Raw genomic sequence first — 17,544 nt, 5'->3', positions numbered from 1 at the left:
GGACAGATCCCACATGAGGAGTAAGTATACAGTGACTCCTGTTGTTGACTTAACAATTGACACTCTTGTTTATGGTGTCAGTAATCTCCCTAGGCTCTAGTCATGAGTTGCCAAAGCTATGGAAGGCTTTAGGGTTCGCCGACTTCGATCTTATTCAGACAGGGTCATAACAAGGTTTAATTATTTAATCAAATGAGTTAGCATGTACTCAGTTCTATAATGTTTATCTCATGTTAAAGTAAAAAAAAAAATTACAAACCATGGGACCCACATATCAAATGCTTAAAAAATTATCTATTTTTAGGGCTAAATTTCTCTGGTCAGGGTGAGCCACTTAAAATATATGCCATCTCATATTCAGGTATAAGAAATACTAAAGCATGAGCAAGTTCATTTTATAGTTTATCATTTTTGAAACCCAAGTTAAAAAATGAGACCCATTTTCTTCAACGAAGCTGAACACATTAAAAAAATAAATGGTACAAGATCCTGTTGCACTGGGGCTGGTGCTGTGGTGAGGTGGGCTAAGCCTCTGCCTGCAGCACTGGCATCCCATGTGGGCACTGTTCAAGTCCGTGCTACTCCTCTTCTGATCCAGCTCTTTGCTCTGGCCTGGGAAAGCAGTGGAAAATGGCGTCAGTCCTCAGGTCCCTGCACCTGTGTGGGAACCTGGAGGAAGCTCCTGGCTCCTGGCTTTGGATCAGGCCAGCTTCGGCCATTGCAGCCATTTGGGGAGTGAACTAGCAGATGGAAGACCTTTCTCTCTGTCTCTCCCTCTGTAACTCTACCTAACAAATAAATAAATAATTTTTTATTTAAAAAGATCCTATTGTACTGATTCTATAGGAAATATTCACTTTGCTGCCTCCTTCCTTAGAGAGAGCCAAGAAATTGTCTTCATAGCAATTTCTAGACTCAAGTTTGTGTTGCGGCAACAGTGTAGGGTGGTGACAGAGTTAGCAAACTTTCAATCACAGGCATTCTGGGTACTAAATGTACAATGACAAATAAAACAGCCATGAACCCCATCCTGGGGAGGCTTCCAGTGGGAAGGTTGCAAGGAGTTGCAATCACTAATGTTTATGCTCAAATACTTTCCTGAATTAATATATAGTGACCAACGAATTGTAATTTGTAATTGTAATTGCTGGAATTTCTAATGTGGAAATAATCATACATTCTAAAATGAAAACCAACTCTGTGATGCATTTTGAGGCTCACTAACAATTTGTTTCTATATGTTTAGGGTTAATTTATTTGATAGAGTTAAGAGGGAAAGACTTATAGAGAGACAGATCTTCAATCAGCTGGTTCATTCCCCAAATGTCCACAATAGCTGGGGCTGGGCCAAGCTGAAGCCAGGAGCCAAGAGCTTCTTCCAGGTCTCCTATGTGCATGCAAGGGCCCAAGCACCTGTGCTATGCTCCACTGCTTTCCCAGGCACATTAGCAGGGAGCTGGTTCAGAAATGAAGCAGCCAGATCTCAAACTGGCACCCATAAGTGATGCCAACATTGCAGGTGGTGGCTTTACCTGTTATGCCACAATACTGGCCCCTTGTTTACAAATGTTAAAAGTATTTTCATAAGCAACATGAGTCTTTTCTTTTTCCTTTGTCATACTGTCTTTGTCTAGTTTGGGGATCAGAGTTAAGAAAAATTCATCAAAGTTGAGCAGTCTCTTTTTTGTTTCTTTGAAATTATGTGTGTATTATTGGAATGCTATTCCTTGAATGTTTAATGGAATTATATTGTAAAACTATCTGAGCCTGATGTAACTTTGTAAGAATATTTTAGGGACTGGCATCTTTAAAAAATTTTTTTTAAAGATTTATTTATTTATCTGAAAGTAAGAGTTACACAGAGAGAGGAGAGGCAGAGAGAGAGAGGTCTTCCATCTGCTGGTTCACTCCCCAAATAGCCACAATGGCCAGAGTTGAGCTGGTCCAAACACAGGAACCAGGAGCTTCTTCCAGGTCTCCCATGCAAGTGCAGGGGCCCAAGGACTTGGGCCATCTTCTACTGCTTTCCTAGGCCATAGCAGAGGGCTGGATTGGAAGCGGAGAAGTCAGGGCTTGAAGCTCCTCCCATATGGGATGCTGGCACTGCAGGCAGCAGCTTTACCCGTTATGCCACAGAGCCAGCCCTGCTGTCCCACTTCTTATCTAGCCTTCTGCTAATGGTATGGGAGGGGCAAAAGAGGATGACCCAAGTTCTTGGGCCCCTGCTATCCACATGGGAAGCTTCGAAGGAGCTCCCAGCTCTTGGCTTCAGATCTTCCCAGCTCTGGCCATTGCAGCCATTTGGGGAGTGAACCAGTTGATGGAATATATTTTTCTGTCTCTCGCTCTGTAACTCAAACTTTCAAATAAATGAAATAAATCTTTTTTAAAAATGCAAATATCTCTGTAAAGAAAATAAAAAGAATATTTTAGGGGCCAGTGCTGTGGTGCAGTAGGTTAAGCCTTACAACTGCAGCAGTGGCATCCCATATGGGTGCTGGTTCGAGTGCTTGCTGCTCCTCTTCCGAACCAGCTCTCTGCTTATTGTCTGGGAAAACAATGGAAGGTGGCCCAAGTACTTGGACCCCTGCACCCATGTGGGAGACCTGCAAGAAGTTCCTGGTTTCAGATTGGCCCAGCTCCAGCCGTTGGGGCCATTTGGGGAGTGAACCAGCAGATGGAAGACTTCTCTGTCTCTCTCTCTCTCTCTCTGTAGTTCTGTCTCAAATAAATATACATCTTAAAAATATATATATATTTTAAATCTCCTAACTACATTTCTTTAATTGTCATAGAATATTGAGGTTTTTTTAAAAAAATTTAATCAAGTCCATCTGTAAAGGTACATTTTTCTAAGAATGTGTCCATTTTATCTACTTTTTATTGTTTAGAAATGATAAGCTCATTTTTTAATATTTAAAATTTAAAAATCATCACATGCCAGGTAAGAACTGATATTTGAAAACCATTTAGAAAATTCATCTCAAATTATTTCTTTTAAAAAAAACAAAAGTAGGAGCTGACACTGTGGCAGAACCAGTTAAGCCATCACCTACAGTACCATCATCCCATATGGGCACCAGTTCAAGACCCTGCTGCTCTACTTCTGATCCAGCTCCCTGCTAATGTGCTAAGGAAAGCAGTGACCCAAGTGCTTGGGCTCCTGCACCCACATGGGAGACCCAGATGAAGCTTCTGGCTCCTGGCTTCCACCTCGCCCAGCCCTGGCCATTGTAGTCATTTGGGTCATGAACCAGCAGATAGAGATTTTTCTCTCTCTCCCTCTCTCCCTCCATCCCTCTCTCCCTCTCTCCCCTCTCTCTATCCCTTTCCCCCTCCTTTTCTAACTCTGACTTTCAAAAAAACAAACAGATCTTCTAAAAAAAATCTTAAAGAAGTAAATCTTTATTAAGGCAAAATGATTTTCAGAACAGGTCATAAAGCAAACATAGCTGTATGGTATATAAGATACCTCTAAAAGAAACAGATTTGCAAAGTTTGAAAATTAAATATACATCAGGAGAATATAGACACAAAGGAAGCAAGGGTGAAAAAATTAATATCATGTAAAGTGCAATTAAAGATAGCAATCATAAAATGTGGGATAAGGGCATATTATTATATAATGGGTCTAATTCAACAAAGACAGCATTTGCAGATAAACTGAAATAGTGATTCATTTGTAAATATAGAAGCCAAAATGGCTGCTAAGCTAAATTACATCACTGCAATAGTGATGTGAATCCCCTTCTCCTTGTTGTACACATTCAATCCTAACTTCATACAAGTCGTGTTTCTACAGGAAACTTTCTACTACTTTAACACTTTTGAGGAATGAATTCCAAGTGAACTGCTCATGTAATCCTGACACCTGGAGAGAAACAAATGTAGGTGAGACTCATTCTATTTCCTGAATCTGTCTCAATTACAACTTCAATGCTTAGGGACCACCTCATACAATCATTAGGTTGATGTTTGGAGACTTTTTGTGAAAAAAAGAAATCACTTCTTTAATAATATGCAAAGGAAGGGAACAGCCCTCAGAAAATGAACTCACATCGATCACAGTACTTTCTTCCTTTTCTTCTGTTCTCATTAAATTCAGGAGGAAAAAAATCCCAAGAGGCCCCACAGCGATGCTAGTGTGCAGTGCTGAGTTGCAGTATCAGTGCTGTTTCAGACTTCCTACTTGGCCTGTTCAGGCAGAGACAATTCAGTGGGCACCAGGGCCAGAATACGATATTGGGGCTAGTAAGGAGGAACTCTGTTGAGGATGAAAAAGAATGGTATTTTGAGGATGAGATGGAGGAAAGACTTGAAGTTGCTCAACAAAGTGCTTTGTTGCTTTGTGAAAGCTCCCCTCTGCAGAACCCTCTGCATTTCAGAGTCTCAATGACAGAAAATAGCAATCAGATTGAGTTCAGGTCCCACTAAGATTAAAGAAAAAAAAAAAAAGGTGGGGGGAGGAAGAAGGAAAAGAAAAGAAGGGAATTTGTATGTCCTTTGAGTGTCAACTAGCAGAAAATGCTATGTGTAAGGCAGGCACTTATTTTATTTCTTTTTGTTTCCTTTTCTTTTAATACTGGAAAACATAGGCAGGAGATAGTTAATTAAATTAGGTGTCCAGTTTTTCATTTTGTGGCTGGGGTCTATGTTCTGAGTTATCTTAAATACTATTATGTTGCCTATTTAGTACCTACAGTTCCCCAGGAAATGGAATTTCCATCTTTTATAAATTTTCAAAATATTTTAAAGGTGACTACAGAGACTCAAACACCATGGCCATGGCCACAAGACCAAGTGGCTGTCTAGAGTCTGGAAGTTGCAATTTCTTCAACTTCTTTCGAATTCTCCAGCGACTCATTCAAGGTGTTCCCATTTGTCTGTGCCTGGGCCAAGGAACAGCAACCAAGATGTCCTGAGGGAGAAGACCCCGTTCCTGAGTGCTCTAAGCAAGCAGGCCATCGGGCATCAACACAGCTTCTTCAAAGGGCAGGCAACCATTCAGAGTAATGCGCAGAGCTCTGTGTCAAGGCAACAGGATGTAGCGTTACCCAAGAGAAGCAGCTTCTTCCTGGTAGGTGAAGGAGATTTTCCTTTTCGCGCATGTACTGCGAGGAACCCTTTCCTTTCCAGCCTTCGTAGCTTATCCTACACCTTCAAGATGTTATCCTACAAGTAGTGCTGGGGAAAAGAATGGCTCTGGACCTGACCCTGAGTGAGGCAGCGCTGAGAAACCCAAGTTGGCAGTGCTGGAGCGCCCTCTAGAGCCCATCCTACCGCCAATGGAGGGGTCTTCAGTGGCGTGTCCTGGCCGGACTCCTGCCCAGGTTCACCTTCCTTGAGAGCCCTTGCCAAAGGCCCAGGGGCCTGGAAGACCTATGCACTACGACCTCCTGGGTTGCTCAGCAAAGTCTGCTGGCGTCTCCATAACAAGGAGTCTGATGAAGCATGCCTATCTAGTAGGTTCTCTTGTTACCATCAACTCTGGATATTCATCACACAAAGGACGCTGGGGTCCCTAGGGGAGTGAGTGTTCATTTGCTCATTACTCAACCTGTGGTTTGCATCATGACAAACTGATATTCCCGTTTGATAATAAACAATAAACCGATGACACTAAACCTATAATGCAAACATTACTAAAAAGCAATGTTGGGGGTTGTAAAAAATTTTTTTAGAAAAGTTGTACACCATAAATAGTACAATTACAATAAAGAAAAAAATGGAAGAAATAAACATGTTAATAAAAAACATAGCAGCACAATATTTATTTGAGCATAATCTTAAATCACTACCTTCTTTGCTTAGGAAAAAAATATAGATTCACAGATACAGTGCAGAGAAACCTAATTTTCAATATATTATAGGTATGTTTAAAATAGCACAAATAAAAATGCTACTTCTAAATTGTTCTTGTTACCTGTTATTAGAGACTGACACTAGTCAGTTTTGCTTTTGATAATTGTAAAGAAGGGATCATCTGAGTAATTTCTGATAATATTTCTCTATCATTTGGAAGAAGCTAATAAGAACATCTAAGTGCTTGGGTCTTGACATAAGGAACAAATGGCCTGCTCCATGCAGTCTTCAAAATGCAGCTGTCTTTTTTTTCAGGCGTATTCAGCCAGATTTATAAACTAGTTCAAAATTATCTGCAAAATAATATTCCTGTTACTTTCAGTCATTACTCCAGAGAAATAAAGTGGAAGGGCTAGACCTGTTAGCACAAAATAAAACTCTTCACCCAAGATGGTGTTTTGTAAGCAATGTACAAAATCCATTACAGGAATCACAACAGCATTTTTTTCATGACACTATGCAATTTATAAAAGGTATTCATGGCCATTATCTTTCTCGATCCTCAGAACAGGTAGGATATGCAAGTTGTGTTCTTAAATTGTCTTTCATTAGGCTGCATACTTGAGTTCAATTTCCCTGTCTACTACATTTTCCAAACACTATCCATTCATTCTTTCAGCTCTGATCTTTTCAGTAGTAGTAGTAAGAATAACTGAAATCGCCGGCGCCGTGGCTCAACAGGCTAATCCTCCGCCTTGCGGCATTGGCACACCAGGTTCTAGTCCCAGTTGGGGCACTGGATTCTGTCCTGGCTGCCCCTCTTCCAGGCCAGCTCTCTGCTGTGGCCAGGGAGTGCAGCGGAGGATGGCCCAAGTGCTTGGGCCCTGCACCCCATGGGAGACCAGGAGAAGCACCTGGCTCCTGGATTTGGATTGGTGCCGGCCGTAGCGGCCATTGGAGGGTGAACCAACGGCAAAAAGGAAGACCTTTCTCTCTCTCTCTCTCTCACTGTCCACTCTGCCTGTCAAAAAAAAAAAAAAAAAGAATAACTGAAATCATAGCTAACATTTTAGAGCACTTACTATGTGCTAGGTTCACTTTTTTTTTTAGCAGAGAGCTGGCCTGGAAGAGGGGCAACTGGGATAGAATCCGGCACCCCAACCGGGACTAGAACCCAGTGTGCAGGCGCCACTAGGCAGAGGATTAGCCTGTTGAGCCACGGCGCCGGCTAGGTTCACTTTTCAGTGTTTGATGTGTATTGATTCACAAATACCAAGAACACAGAAGACAGATCTCTTCATGTAAAGTCTCATTAGACTGAAGAAATTAATTCTAGACACCTAGTTGTTTGTCTAGGATTATTCTCTATTTTCTTCCTGCTTTAATTTCACCCTATTTTTGATAGTTTCCCTATCATTTACTCTCTCTGGTAAATGCACAGCGGAACTTGGCTAGCAGATGCTACATTTTTAATGTCCTTAACTTGCAATTCTCTTTCCATACCTGGAGTAAAATTATATGAGCTTTAGAAAAATAAAGAAAACAAAAAGTCAAGAATAGTTAGATGAATTGCTGAAAGTCTTCCAGCCAATGAGGTGCCAGTTCAAGATGCCATTCTTCTGGCCACCCATTCAGTTCCCTTTCCTCACCCTGATGCCTCCAGGAGCTTCGCGAGTCTGTTGTTACCTTCTCTGGAACGGCCTCTGTGAATAAGCAATCCCGTCCACCACCACCACCCATTCACAATGCCATGAAGAGCACGTCTGCATTGATGTCGAGCAGGGAAGGGTGGCACAGAGCCAGGAATACTGCCACTGCTCCTGTCCTGTAGAAACACACAGTTTAGGAGGAATGGCAATGATATCAGAGGTACAAACAATGGATAAAGAACCCTCGCAGACTCTAGGTTAGAGAAATCAAAAGGATGTGATGTGGGGAACTTTGTCACACACAGAAATGTGCTTGAAGAGGGAAGTCTGTTAAACATTTAGTTCGTGATTTCCCCTATAGCAGCTTCTCCACTCCAAGATGACACAGAAAGGTGAAGAGGCATCTTGAAGACTTAGACTAAACAAAACCCATGACATTGCAAAGAAAATAGAAATGGCATTGCACTGCACATCAGAGATATGTTGGTCTCGATTTTACCATGGTGATATTTTAGCAAGACTCTTAATTTCTCTCATATTCAGTTGTGTATGCTCTAGGGCAAAGGGAGAGTTCAATTTGGGCTCAAACAAGCTATTGGCTTTGTAACCTTGAGTAATTTTTAAGCCCCAATTTCTTCATCTGCAAACTGGGTACGATAACACTGAACTTGTATTGTGGTGAGGGTTAAATGTACTGGAATTTTGCAAATGGTTTTCTGAGTAGTTAGTATTTACCATTATCATTTATCTAGCAAAGAGGAGACTCTTAAACAAATTTTAATATCCTTCCAACTTCCAAAAGCTTATGAGTCTATATCCAGTTGGCACTAGGTTATGTACATTTATTCAAATGTTTTTTTTAGCTATATTGCTGCTCAGAGGTGAACCATTTCATTTTTTATAGCACGGAGGGTCAATCAAATCACATCGGGGAAAAAATTCTAATTTTCAATCAACCCACAATCTAACTAAGGTACATTAGCAATAGAACCTGTAAATGGAGGTGAGAAAAGAAAATCAAAGAAAAACATCTCAAATTGCTTAGGTTAAGTACACTTTATCTAATCTACTCTCAAATACAAAACTATCTAAGTGTGGCTCCAAATATTTCACAGATTTCCAAAGAAGAGGTTATTTTTCTAAATTCATACTGCATCATATTTTCTCCAAAATAGTATCTTCCAACCATTTTTTACCAGCCTACAGAAAGTAACACATTTTACACTGCAACCTAGCCACCTATGTAAGTATGTAAATATTTTTAGAAAGTTTCACAAAACTCTTATTATCTTCATTGCATTCATAAGCAAAATTTGCATCACACAGATTCATACTATTGCTGGTTATTAATCATTGAATCTCAGACGTATTCAATTAATCTTCCATTTTGTAACTATACCTGTTCTTGAAATACTCTGCAAATATATTTATCCAGATGTTTGCTTTATGTTCCTTTTACTCATTAAAGGCATTATAGAAATCAACTTAGCTTCACAGCTCATAACCAGATTTTCAAAGTGAAACTACTGGAATGCTTCTTATTGAATTCTATGCCATTTTCTTTCTTAGGTTGACTTCCTTTAATCCTACTCCATATTTCTTTTTGTCAAACAAAAAGTTCGATCATCTCTCCCTTTGAGTTTCTGAATCTTAGAGCCTGTTATGATTCCCTGGGGTGGGAGAAGGACCACAATTTTTTCTTTCTTGTTGATTAGGATTTGCGGTAGTGTTAAACCACAATGCATATCCCAGCTTTCTGCTTATCTTGTGCCAATATGTAAGCCATTGATGACATCAGATTCAACATGCTTCTGATGTCATCAAATTCCACATGCTTTTCAACCTTGAGTTGCACTCTTTTCTATTCATACTTCATTTTATTCTTGGTGTCACTCCCCATGTCCCTGTCATTCTTCAAGCCAGCTCTGTTTGTGCTTTTTCAAGTAGTGAGCTTTTCTGCCAGTGATGATATGCATCTCCCATTGTGATTTTGCAGCACCTTGCTCTTGATCTTCATTAAAACCAAGAGCCATGATTTACAACACCCACCCCCACCAGGCTGTTTCCAAAAGGAATCTCCAGATACTTAAATGAACATCCCTGTGATGAATTCTCTTCTAAGGCTAAAGTTGACATCCCTTCAAACTCCTGTCAACCACAGTTCTCACAATAGAGCAAAAGGACGTAAAGAACTTTCTTGATAAATTCTGCATGTATGCTTTTGTGTTAAGCTCCCTGTTTTCAGATCTACAACTACCAATCAGTCATTACTGTTACTTTTCTCTGAGCCTTCCCATGGGTAGGTCATGATCTCAAATTTCATGAAACTCCACTCAAACTATCACTTAGGATCTTCCTGTTGGGCATACATAGGCAGCCCCTACACTGCTGCATTGCACGAGTCCGGAAAAGATGTCAGAACTCAGGTATGGCAACTCCGTGCCAGCAACTCTGTTCCAGGTAGACTTGCTTTATTCTTTCATTTTACTCAATGGTTGTCAGATATGGTTCATGTCTCTATTGGTCAACAGAAATAACTTGTCTTCCTCTTGCAAGCCAGCCATTTTTCTGTCTTATCTGAGCAGAAGAGAAGAGAAATGCACTCACGATTACAGTTAAGGCAACTCAAACTACGGATGGCACCAGCACCCTGGCAGTGTGAGATCATGGGATCCTGGTCATCACTGAGAGCTTATGTTTGTAGTTATGATGTTCATTATGTGAACAATCAGGACGCCAGAGGAGATGGTTCTTACCGATTTCTCTTTTTGAAACACTCCACTGACTTTTCACAAAAGCATTATATTTAACTTATCAAATTACTAGTCTAGTATTTGCTATATAAAGAAGCCTCTGTCATTATTAATATCTCCCTGTTGTTAGTAAGAATAAAGGTCAGCTCCTTAGTTTCACTCCATAGCAAATAATAAGTTCCTGTTGATTTGTTATAATAAGAAAAATTCATATTAATTAAAGCTGGCATTGACCTCCAAAAGTTCAAATATATTCTAGAAATTACACTTTAAAACCAACCCATTTATCATGTGCTATTAAGCTCGGGGATTAAAATTCTCCTGGAGTGTTCTTTGCTTCATGCCAATGTGAGCTGAAGTCCTCTCTACCCTACTCCCCATCCTTTATCTCCTCACACCACACACAGATGAGCACCAAGGCACATACTGCACCTCCAGCTATACACTCCCCCATTTCTATTTTCATTTCAAATTCTGCTCACTCTGGAAGACTCCTGAGGAACATACATAAATTGTAATATCCTAGCCTGGCCACCTGGACTCTCTTTCTAGGTCACAGCATCGTTCTCAACAAATGCAGTAATTACCAAATAGGTGTTTTCATGTTAAGCATCTGATCCCACACTCTGGTTAGGCTCTTAGTGTATTGACTCATTTATAAAAGCAGAGAAGCACCTTGTTAACATTTTTACAGTGGAAAGGTCATTAAAATGCAGCTTTGCACTAAGAAATAAGGCTCCCAACTATACATACCAGATGGGCTACATGGGATCTGTTATTTTTCACAGATGTTCACTTAAAATTTCACCACTATAAAAATCATTTGTTTTGACATTCACATTAATATATTTCCCAACATCTCTTTATTGCCACATTCCTTTTCGCAGTACTATAAAAAAATAGTTTCCAAATCAAGTCACTTTCTTGTAAGATAGAAAGTTTGCATTTGTAAAACTTAATATTAACTTTCTAAAAATTGACAGATAAAATTGTATATTTTTTGTTGTGTGCAACATAAACAGAAATTGTTGTTTGAAAATAAAAGCCATTTTCCCCTCTACACCCAGGAGAGAGTTTGAAATGCTCCAGCAAGGATTAAGCCCCTCTTTCCAGTCATTCCAGAACACTAACATGGATAGGTCAGCAACTCTTTGAGGCAGGAACTCACTTTCTCATACTGCCTAGGGTGTCCTGAACACCGAGTGTATCTGAGCTTCCCTTCCCAGCTTGTCCCTGTACAAGGCAGCCGTACCCGAGCTCTACACGTGCAACAGCACCTCAGGTGAGAGCTTGGCAGGCTTCCTGGGAGGAGACCCTGTAAGGAAGGAAGGCCTGGAAAACACATCTCTTTGGTGAGAACCAAAGGTACAAAAGGAATTTCAACCCCAAACAGTTCCCCACTGTTCATGAATGCCCGATCCCTTGCTTCTTACCCAAAACTACCATTTTGGAAAATCTGCCAAAGTTTGAGATGTGCCAGAGTTATAATAAAGATCCTTACCTACTCATCAGGAAAGCCTCTCTTTGGGAAAAACTCATCACAAATTAGGCTGTCAAGTCACAACCATTGCCACGAAACAATGTGCAGGCGTTCGTTCACTGTGTTGCAGCTGATATCATTACTGAGGACGCACAGCACTCACTTGTTCCCTGGCGCATGGGAAATTTAAGCCCACTCCTTTCTCCCTTTATTCTTCATCTCATTAATCATGCATTCTGTCTGCATTCATGAAATTCATTATTCGATCATCGTTGAATACCTACTATGTGCCTAACATACTACTCTGTGCCATGACACAGTAATGACAATAACAAGGCAATAATAGCAGGCATACCCGACGTTCATAGAGTGCTTGTTGACTATGAGCCAGCAGCTAAGTAGAAACAGTAGCTCAATTAATCCTTGCACCAATATCCTGCGGTGGGATACACTAGACTATTTGCAGATAAGCAAAAGGACAGACAGATTAATTCCCTAAGCCACACAGTAAATGTGAGAGCCAGGCTTTAGGCTCATGTCTTTGAACACCAGTGTCTGCGTCTTGCTCTCTACACCATGTAGAGGGAAATGGGCAAAGCCTTAGGAAGTTTCAATGGACTGAAGATAAACATTAAACAAATGCACAAACACCCTGCAATTTCCAATGTCAATGGGAAATATAAGAAAAACAAGATGTCTTCAAAAAGGGGTACGCGTGGCTAAGGTTATCCCTGCAGGGTATGAAATGAGAAATAATCTTTGGCTTCTTATCTCACCTAAATGATGAAAGTATAGAATTTAAGAGAGTAAGTTGACTTAAAATGCTTTGGAGGAAGTTTGGAAGGCTGGGCTGAACTAAGAAATTCAACCCTTTGTGCTTGCCATGAAGTCTTATGTTGTTGGTGGTCCTTCTTGCTGGTACACTTGGAATGACAAAAGATGAGGAATTGGGATATATAACTCACTTTGGTTTTATCCCTCCTGAATAAGAAAATTCACCTTTAGATCAGCTGCCCCTTCTTCACTGGTGGAAATGATCGGCTCCTCATCTGCTACCATACACCAAGTGACCCATGATGGATGTCCTAGTCCATTTTGCTGCTACAACAAAATACCTAGGAATGGGTCCTTTTTTATAAACAACAGAAATTTACTGTCTCACAGTTCTGGAGGCCTGGAAGTCTAAGATCAAGGCACTGGCATCTAGTATCCCATGAGGACTACTCTTTGCTTGCAAGATGATGCCTTGTTGCCTTGTCTCTGGAGGGGGCAGGAACTGTATCTTCCCATGGAAGGAAAGATGGATGGGGTAAAAGACAACAAACTGCCTCCACCAAGGACATCTAAAAGCCACACCTTTTAATCCTGCTGCATTGGGGATTAATTTTCAATGTGAATTTTGGAGAGGACACCATCATTCAGATCACAGTGGTGACCATCTAGGAAGCCTTAAATTCCACCTTAATACTTTTGGCTTACTAAAAATAAGAAAAGAAAAGTTTGGCCTATGATGGACAACACATGGGCTTCTGGAAAGAATTCAAATGAACGGTCTAGAGTCAAAACATCTTTATGGGATTTGGCTCTGAGCAGACTTGGAAATTCACTGAAATGCTCATGTAAAGAGAACATGGACACAGAAACAGAACCAAGCTCCCTGGGGGACAAAATTCCTTTTCCATGATAGGAAAGAGGCAAGCCTTGACTTCATGACCCGGATTGATCAACTACAGAGCTACTGTCCTTCTGTTAGAGAAATCACACAGAAGGGAGAAAGTCTCTCTTTTCTCCTCGGGAGATTGTCTACAGATCTGGGAAAGTTTTGTGTTGCAGTGGGTCCTTGTTGACCTTATGTGTCAGTTTTGTGTCCTCAGTCTTTGGAGTAGGCACGGCCCGTAAGCACAGGATCACATCCAAAGGTGGTACGACATATCAGCGCCTCATTCGGTGCTTCCTTCATTCATGTGACTGAGGCTGCTAAGAATTCGAGGGGAGACAGAGAGGGCAAGGTGTTCGTCATGGTTCCATTCAATGTGTGTGCTTCACACCTCTGGATACATGGGCAACAGTATTGTTCAGGTCCAATAGAATAAATTTCCGATTCATGGTTCAGAATCATAAAAAGTGCGGTTCTTGACATACTGCCTCAACAAAGTCACTTCTTTCATCAGTTTACTAGCATTTCATATAGGGGCTTATAGTCTGCCAGGCTCTGATTCCAGATGCTACTATTTCTAAATGCATAAATAACTAAAATCTAAGCTAATCACCGGACTCTCAGTAAAGGTTAAACAGTCTCTAGGAAACAAATGATACACTAATATCATCTTTTGAATTTAGCAAGCTATACTGATATTAAACCAGCTACAGTTAAAAACTATGACTATGAGAAGCCTAACTTAATATCGAAGAGACATAATCTCAAGGTTAGAAATAAAGCTTTTCAAAGTGACGTAACACTCATACACTAAATTCCTTGTCAGTGCCATGAGACTCAAAAAACAAACCTGAAAACCTTGTTGAACGTGACACTCTTCAGAAATGTCTTCTATATCCCATTTCTTAAACAACTCTGTTAAGATAATTGACTTTGATTCTTACTTGACTCATTATGATAATCCTTTTTTCCTTCTAAAATATACTTCATTAATAAATAAAATCATGTCTTAGTGTTGATCAAGAAATAAAGCACCAAAAATTGCAAATAAAGGTTTTTTTTTAAAAAAAAAATGTATGCCATTTTAGAGTCTGGACTTCTCCAGAATGAAATGAAATGTCTTTATACCTTCTTCTGTACATGTGTTGTCATTACATGGGATGTGACCTGAAAAACTGGATAGCATATTTATGTAAAATGCCTGAAAATATGACATTATATCTCATTAGCCCAGAACAAGTGAGATTTTCTGTATTCTATTCCAGGAAGAGGAAAAAAGGAAATAAAACACTGTAATAATTGCAGCTTGCATTAACTTCAGAGCAAAAGATCATTTTCTTTCTTTCTTTCCTTTAAAAAAAAAAAAGCTTGGGTTTGGAATATGAAACCTTACAAAAATAAAAGTATTTAATAGTAAGATGTTGGAAAACCACCTGCAAATTACTTTCAGCCCTCTGACAAACAATCTAATTTGAATCACCAGTCTAAATAGGTCATTTAACTTGGAAAAATTAAAATTAGCTGTGCAGGGTCAATTTCTTTGCTAACACAACTGCATCCTGCATGTCCTGTTCTCTTCACAGTCAAACTGGAGTTAAGTGTCAAAAACAACCATAACACATCAATTGATTCCACATCTAAAAGTGGTTCTGCCCTTAACAATGCTCATAAAAGTTACCTTATGGACACAGACACACAGAGGGAGGGGGTTCTTCCAGGAGCTGTAAGTGGGAAGGGGGGAGGCAAGGCAGAACTGTTGACATTTCAGGGGGAGAGCAGCCAGGAGGAGGTGACCAGTGGTCTTTGCCAATGCTCACTTCTGCATTTCACATACACACTTCCACTGCATGGCAAATCAGAATGAACCAAGACACACTCCGGGTAACGCAAACACTCCGGTGCAAGTTCAGTCTCCCAAGCCTTTCCTCTATCACAGTAATGACATAAAACCACAGCCTTTCTGTTTAAAGATTTAATCACCCTCATGACACGAGTAAACTTGGGGACCTCCCTACTCCCCAGAAAACCTTCCCAGGAATAGGACAAACGACAGCAGTTCTGAAACTGGCATCTTGTAAGGAATGAGAACGCTCAGCAGAAACACGCAGGAGGACAAAGTTTGGCTGACTGGGACCTCTCGCTGTTCCTCCAGCCCCCGACAAGCCACAAAACCTAAGGGACCTGAACGACGCGAGAACACGCAGGGGTCTGGGGGCCAAGGGCCTTGGCTTGGGAAAGGAGGGCCTCCCGGATGGCTGGCAGGCAGGGGAGGCACAGCAAGGAGTTGGTCTTGTTACTGGACTCTCCGAAGCCAGCGGGAAATGTACTTCCCATCCTTTCTGAGTTAAAGTAACTTTGATGCTCGAGTAGGGGAAAAAAGTGCTTTCGGATTCCCCGGCTAGCAGCAACCTAGGATCCCCAGGCGAAGGGGGATCAGAAACGCTGATAAAGCAGCTATCCTCCCTGGCTCGCTGCCCAGCGCCTCTGCCCCCGCACGAAAGCCGGACCGCTTCCCCCACTCAAGCCCTCTCGTGGACAGCCGGCATGCCAGGACCTTCGCTCTGTCCAGGAGGCAACCCGAAGGCTTGACATTGGGGAGTCAGTCGCAAGGAACATTCTCAGCCACGCTGTTCTGCAAAGGTCGAAATCCAGAACAGACTCCGGAGGAATTCGTCTCCAAGGCGGACGACCGAATACTGACAGCTGGGCCGGGACAAAAACCATTTCACTCCGGTTCCCCGCCCCACGAGGCAAAGGCAGGAAACAGTGGCCGCCAGCGGCGCAGCAGGCGGGCCGCCCGTGCCACCACAGCCTCTCCAAAGCCGCTTTCACCTCGCGGGGTCAGCCGTCCTCCGTCTCCCAGCGCGGCCGGCCCCCGCCCCCGGCTTAGTCCGGAGCGGCTCGGGCTCCACGACCGCGCGTTCCCCCCACCCCACCCCCGACCTCCCTCCCGGAGTCGGGGGGCGTCCCCCGCTCTTCAACCCCGGTGCGAGGCGCCCGCGGCCCGGCCGGGGAGCGCAGGGCTCCGGCCTCGCAGGGCTCCCGCGCCCCGACGCCGGCGCTCACAGCCCGGCCCCCGCCCCGGCCCGGACGCGCCGCGGTCCCCTGTGCGCGGCGCCGGGGCGCGCGCTCAACTCACCGGAGGTGAGCTGCATCCAGGCACAGATCTTGTACACGGTGGCCGTGTTGCAGAAGAAGAAGAGGGTGAAGCACACGATGCAGGCGATGATGAGCATCATGGAGAGGCCGATGAAGAAGGAGGCAGCTTTGAAGGCGCCCGAGGGCAGCGTGGAGAAGTCCGTGAAGCTGCCCCTGCAGGTCAGCTCCCGGGAGAAGCCGTTGCCGATGCAGTAGTGGAAGAGCCCGAAATAGCCGGCTTGCGGCGTGTCCACGCCGTCGCCGATCCAGTAGGGCTGGATGAAGCACACCACGTTGACGATGGCAAAGCAGATGGTGAAGATGGCCCACAGCACGCCGATGGCCCGCGAGTTCCGCACATAGTTGGTGTGGTACAGCTTGGCTGCCTCCTGAGCCGGGAGCATCGCGGCGGCGGCGGCGGCGGCGGCGGCGGCAGCTCCGGGCATTCTCCCCCGCCTCCCCCGCCTCCCCTTCCTCCTCCCCCTTCTCCTCCTCCTCCTCTCCTCCTCCTCCTCCTCCGCCGCCGCCTCCCCCGCCCGTGCGCGCACGGGAGACACTCGCCGCGCGGCGCGCTGCAACTCCCTGCCTCCGCCTCAGCCCCGCGGCCCCACTTCGAGAGCCCGCATCCCAGCTCCCGGAAGGAGGGCGGGGGATCGCCGAGCGCCCCTCCGGCTGGCCTGGCACAGCCTCGCAGCCTCCCTCCCTCCCTCCCGGCCCGGGCCCCAGCCCTCCTCGCCCCCCACCCCCTCTTGCCGCCGCCTCTTGCAGCTGCAGCAGCTGAAGCCCGCAGATCGCGCGCGCCCCGCGCTGCTTCCCGCCTCCTGCCCGCGCTGCCCGTGCCCAGGGGGCGCCAAGGACCTCGGCGACCAAGGGATGCCCCGCGAGTGGCGGGCGCGAGCGTGGAGTTGCGGGGGGGGGGGGGGGTTGCGGTTGGGGTCGGGCTGCGGGAGCACCCACGGGGAGCCCAGAGACCACACAGGGATCCCGGGTGGGGGGTGGTAGGAGATACCGATGCGGGGAGCTGGTTGTCACCGCACAGCAACGTGCTTATACCTCCGCGTCTTT

At 43.7% G+C, this 17,544-nt stretch overlaps 1 protein-coding gene across 1 annotated transcript in view; it reads right to left on the bottom strand.

Annotated features, from left to right (window-relative positions):
• The window catches only part of LHFPL3 (LHFPL tetraspan subfamily member 3), a 579,616-nt gene extending 562,691 nt beyond the window's left edge, over nt 1-16,925 (bottom strand). Inside the window, exon 1 of the mRNA XM_062213694.1 lies at nt 16,481-16,925. Within this exon, the coding sequence (XP_062069678.1) occupies nt 16,481-16,925 (445 nt within the window). The remainder of the gene's footprint in view (nt 1-16,480) is intronic.
• Nucleotides 16,926-17,544: the final 619 nt, after the last annotated feature.

This window comes from Lepus europaeus, chromosome 1, assembly GCF_033115175.1.
Source record: "Lepus europaeus isolate LE1 chromosome 1, mLepTim1.pri, whole genome shotgun sequence".
In the NCBI taxonomy this organism is placed as follows: Eukaryota; Metazoa; Chordata; class Mammalia; order Lagomorpha; family Leporidae; genus Lepus; species Lepus europaeus.
Note: the sequence above shows the minus strand (reverse complement) of the source record. Positions and strands in the feature narration are given on the sequence as shown.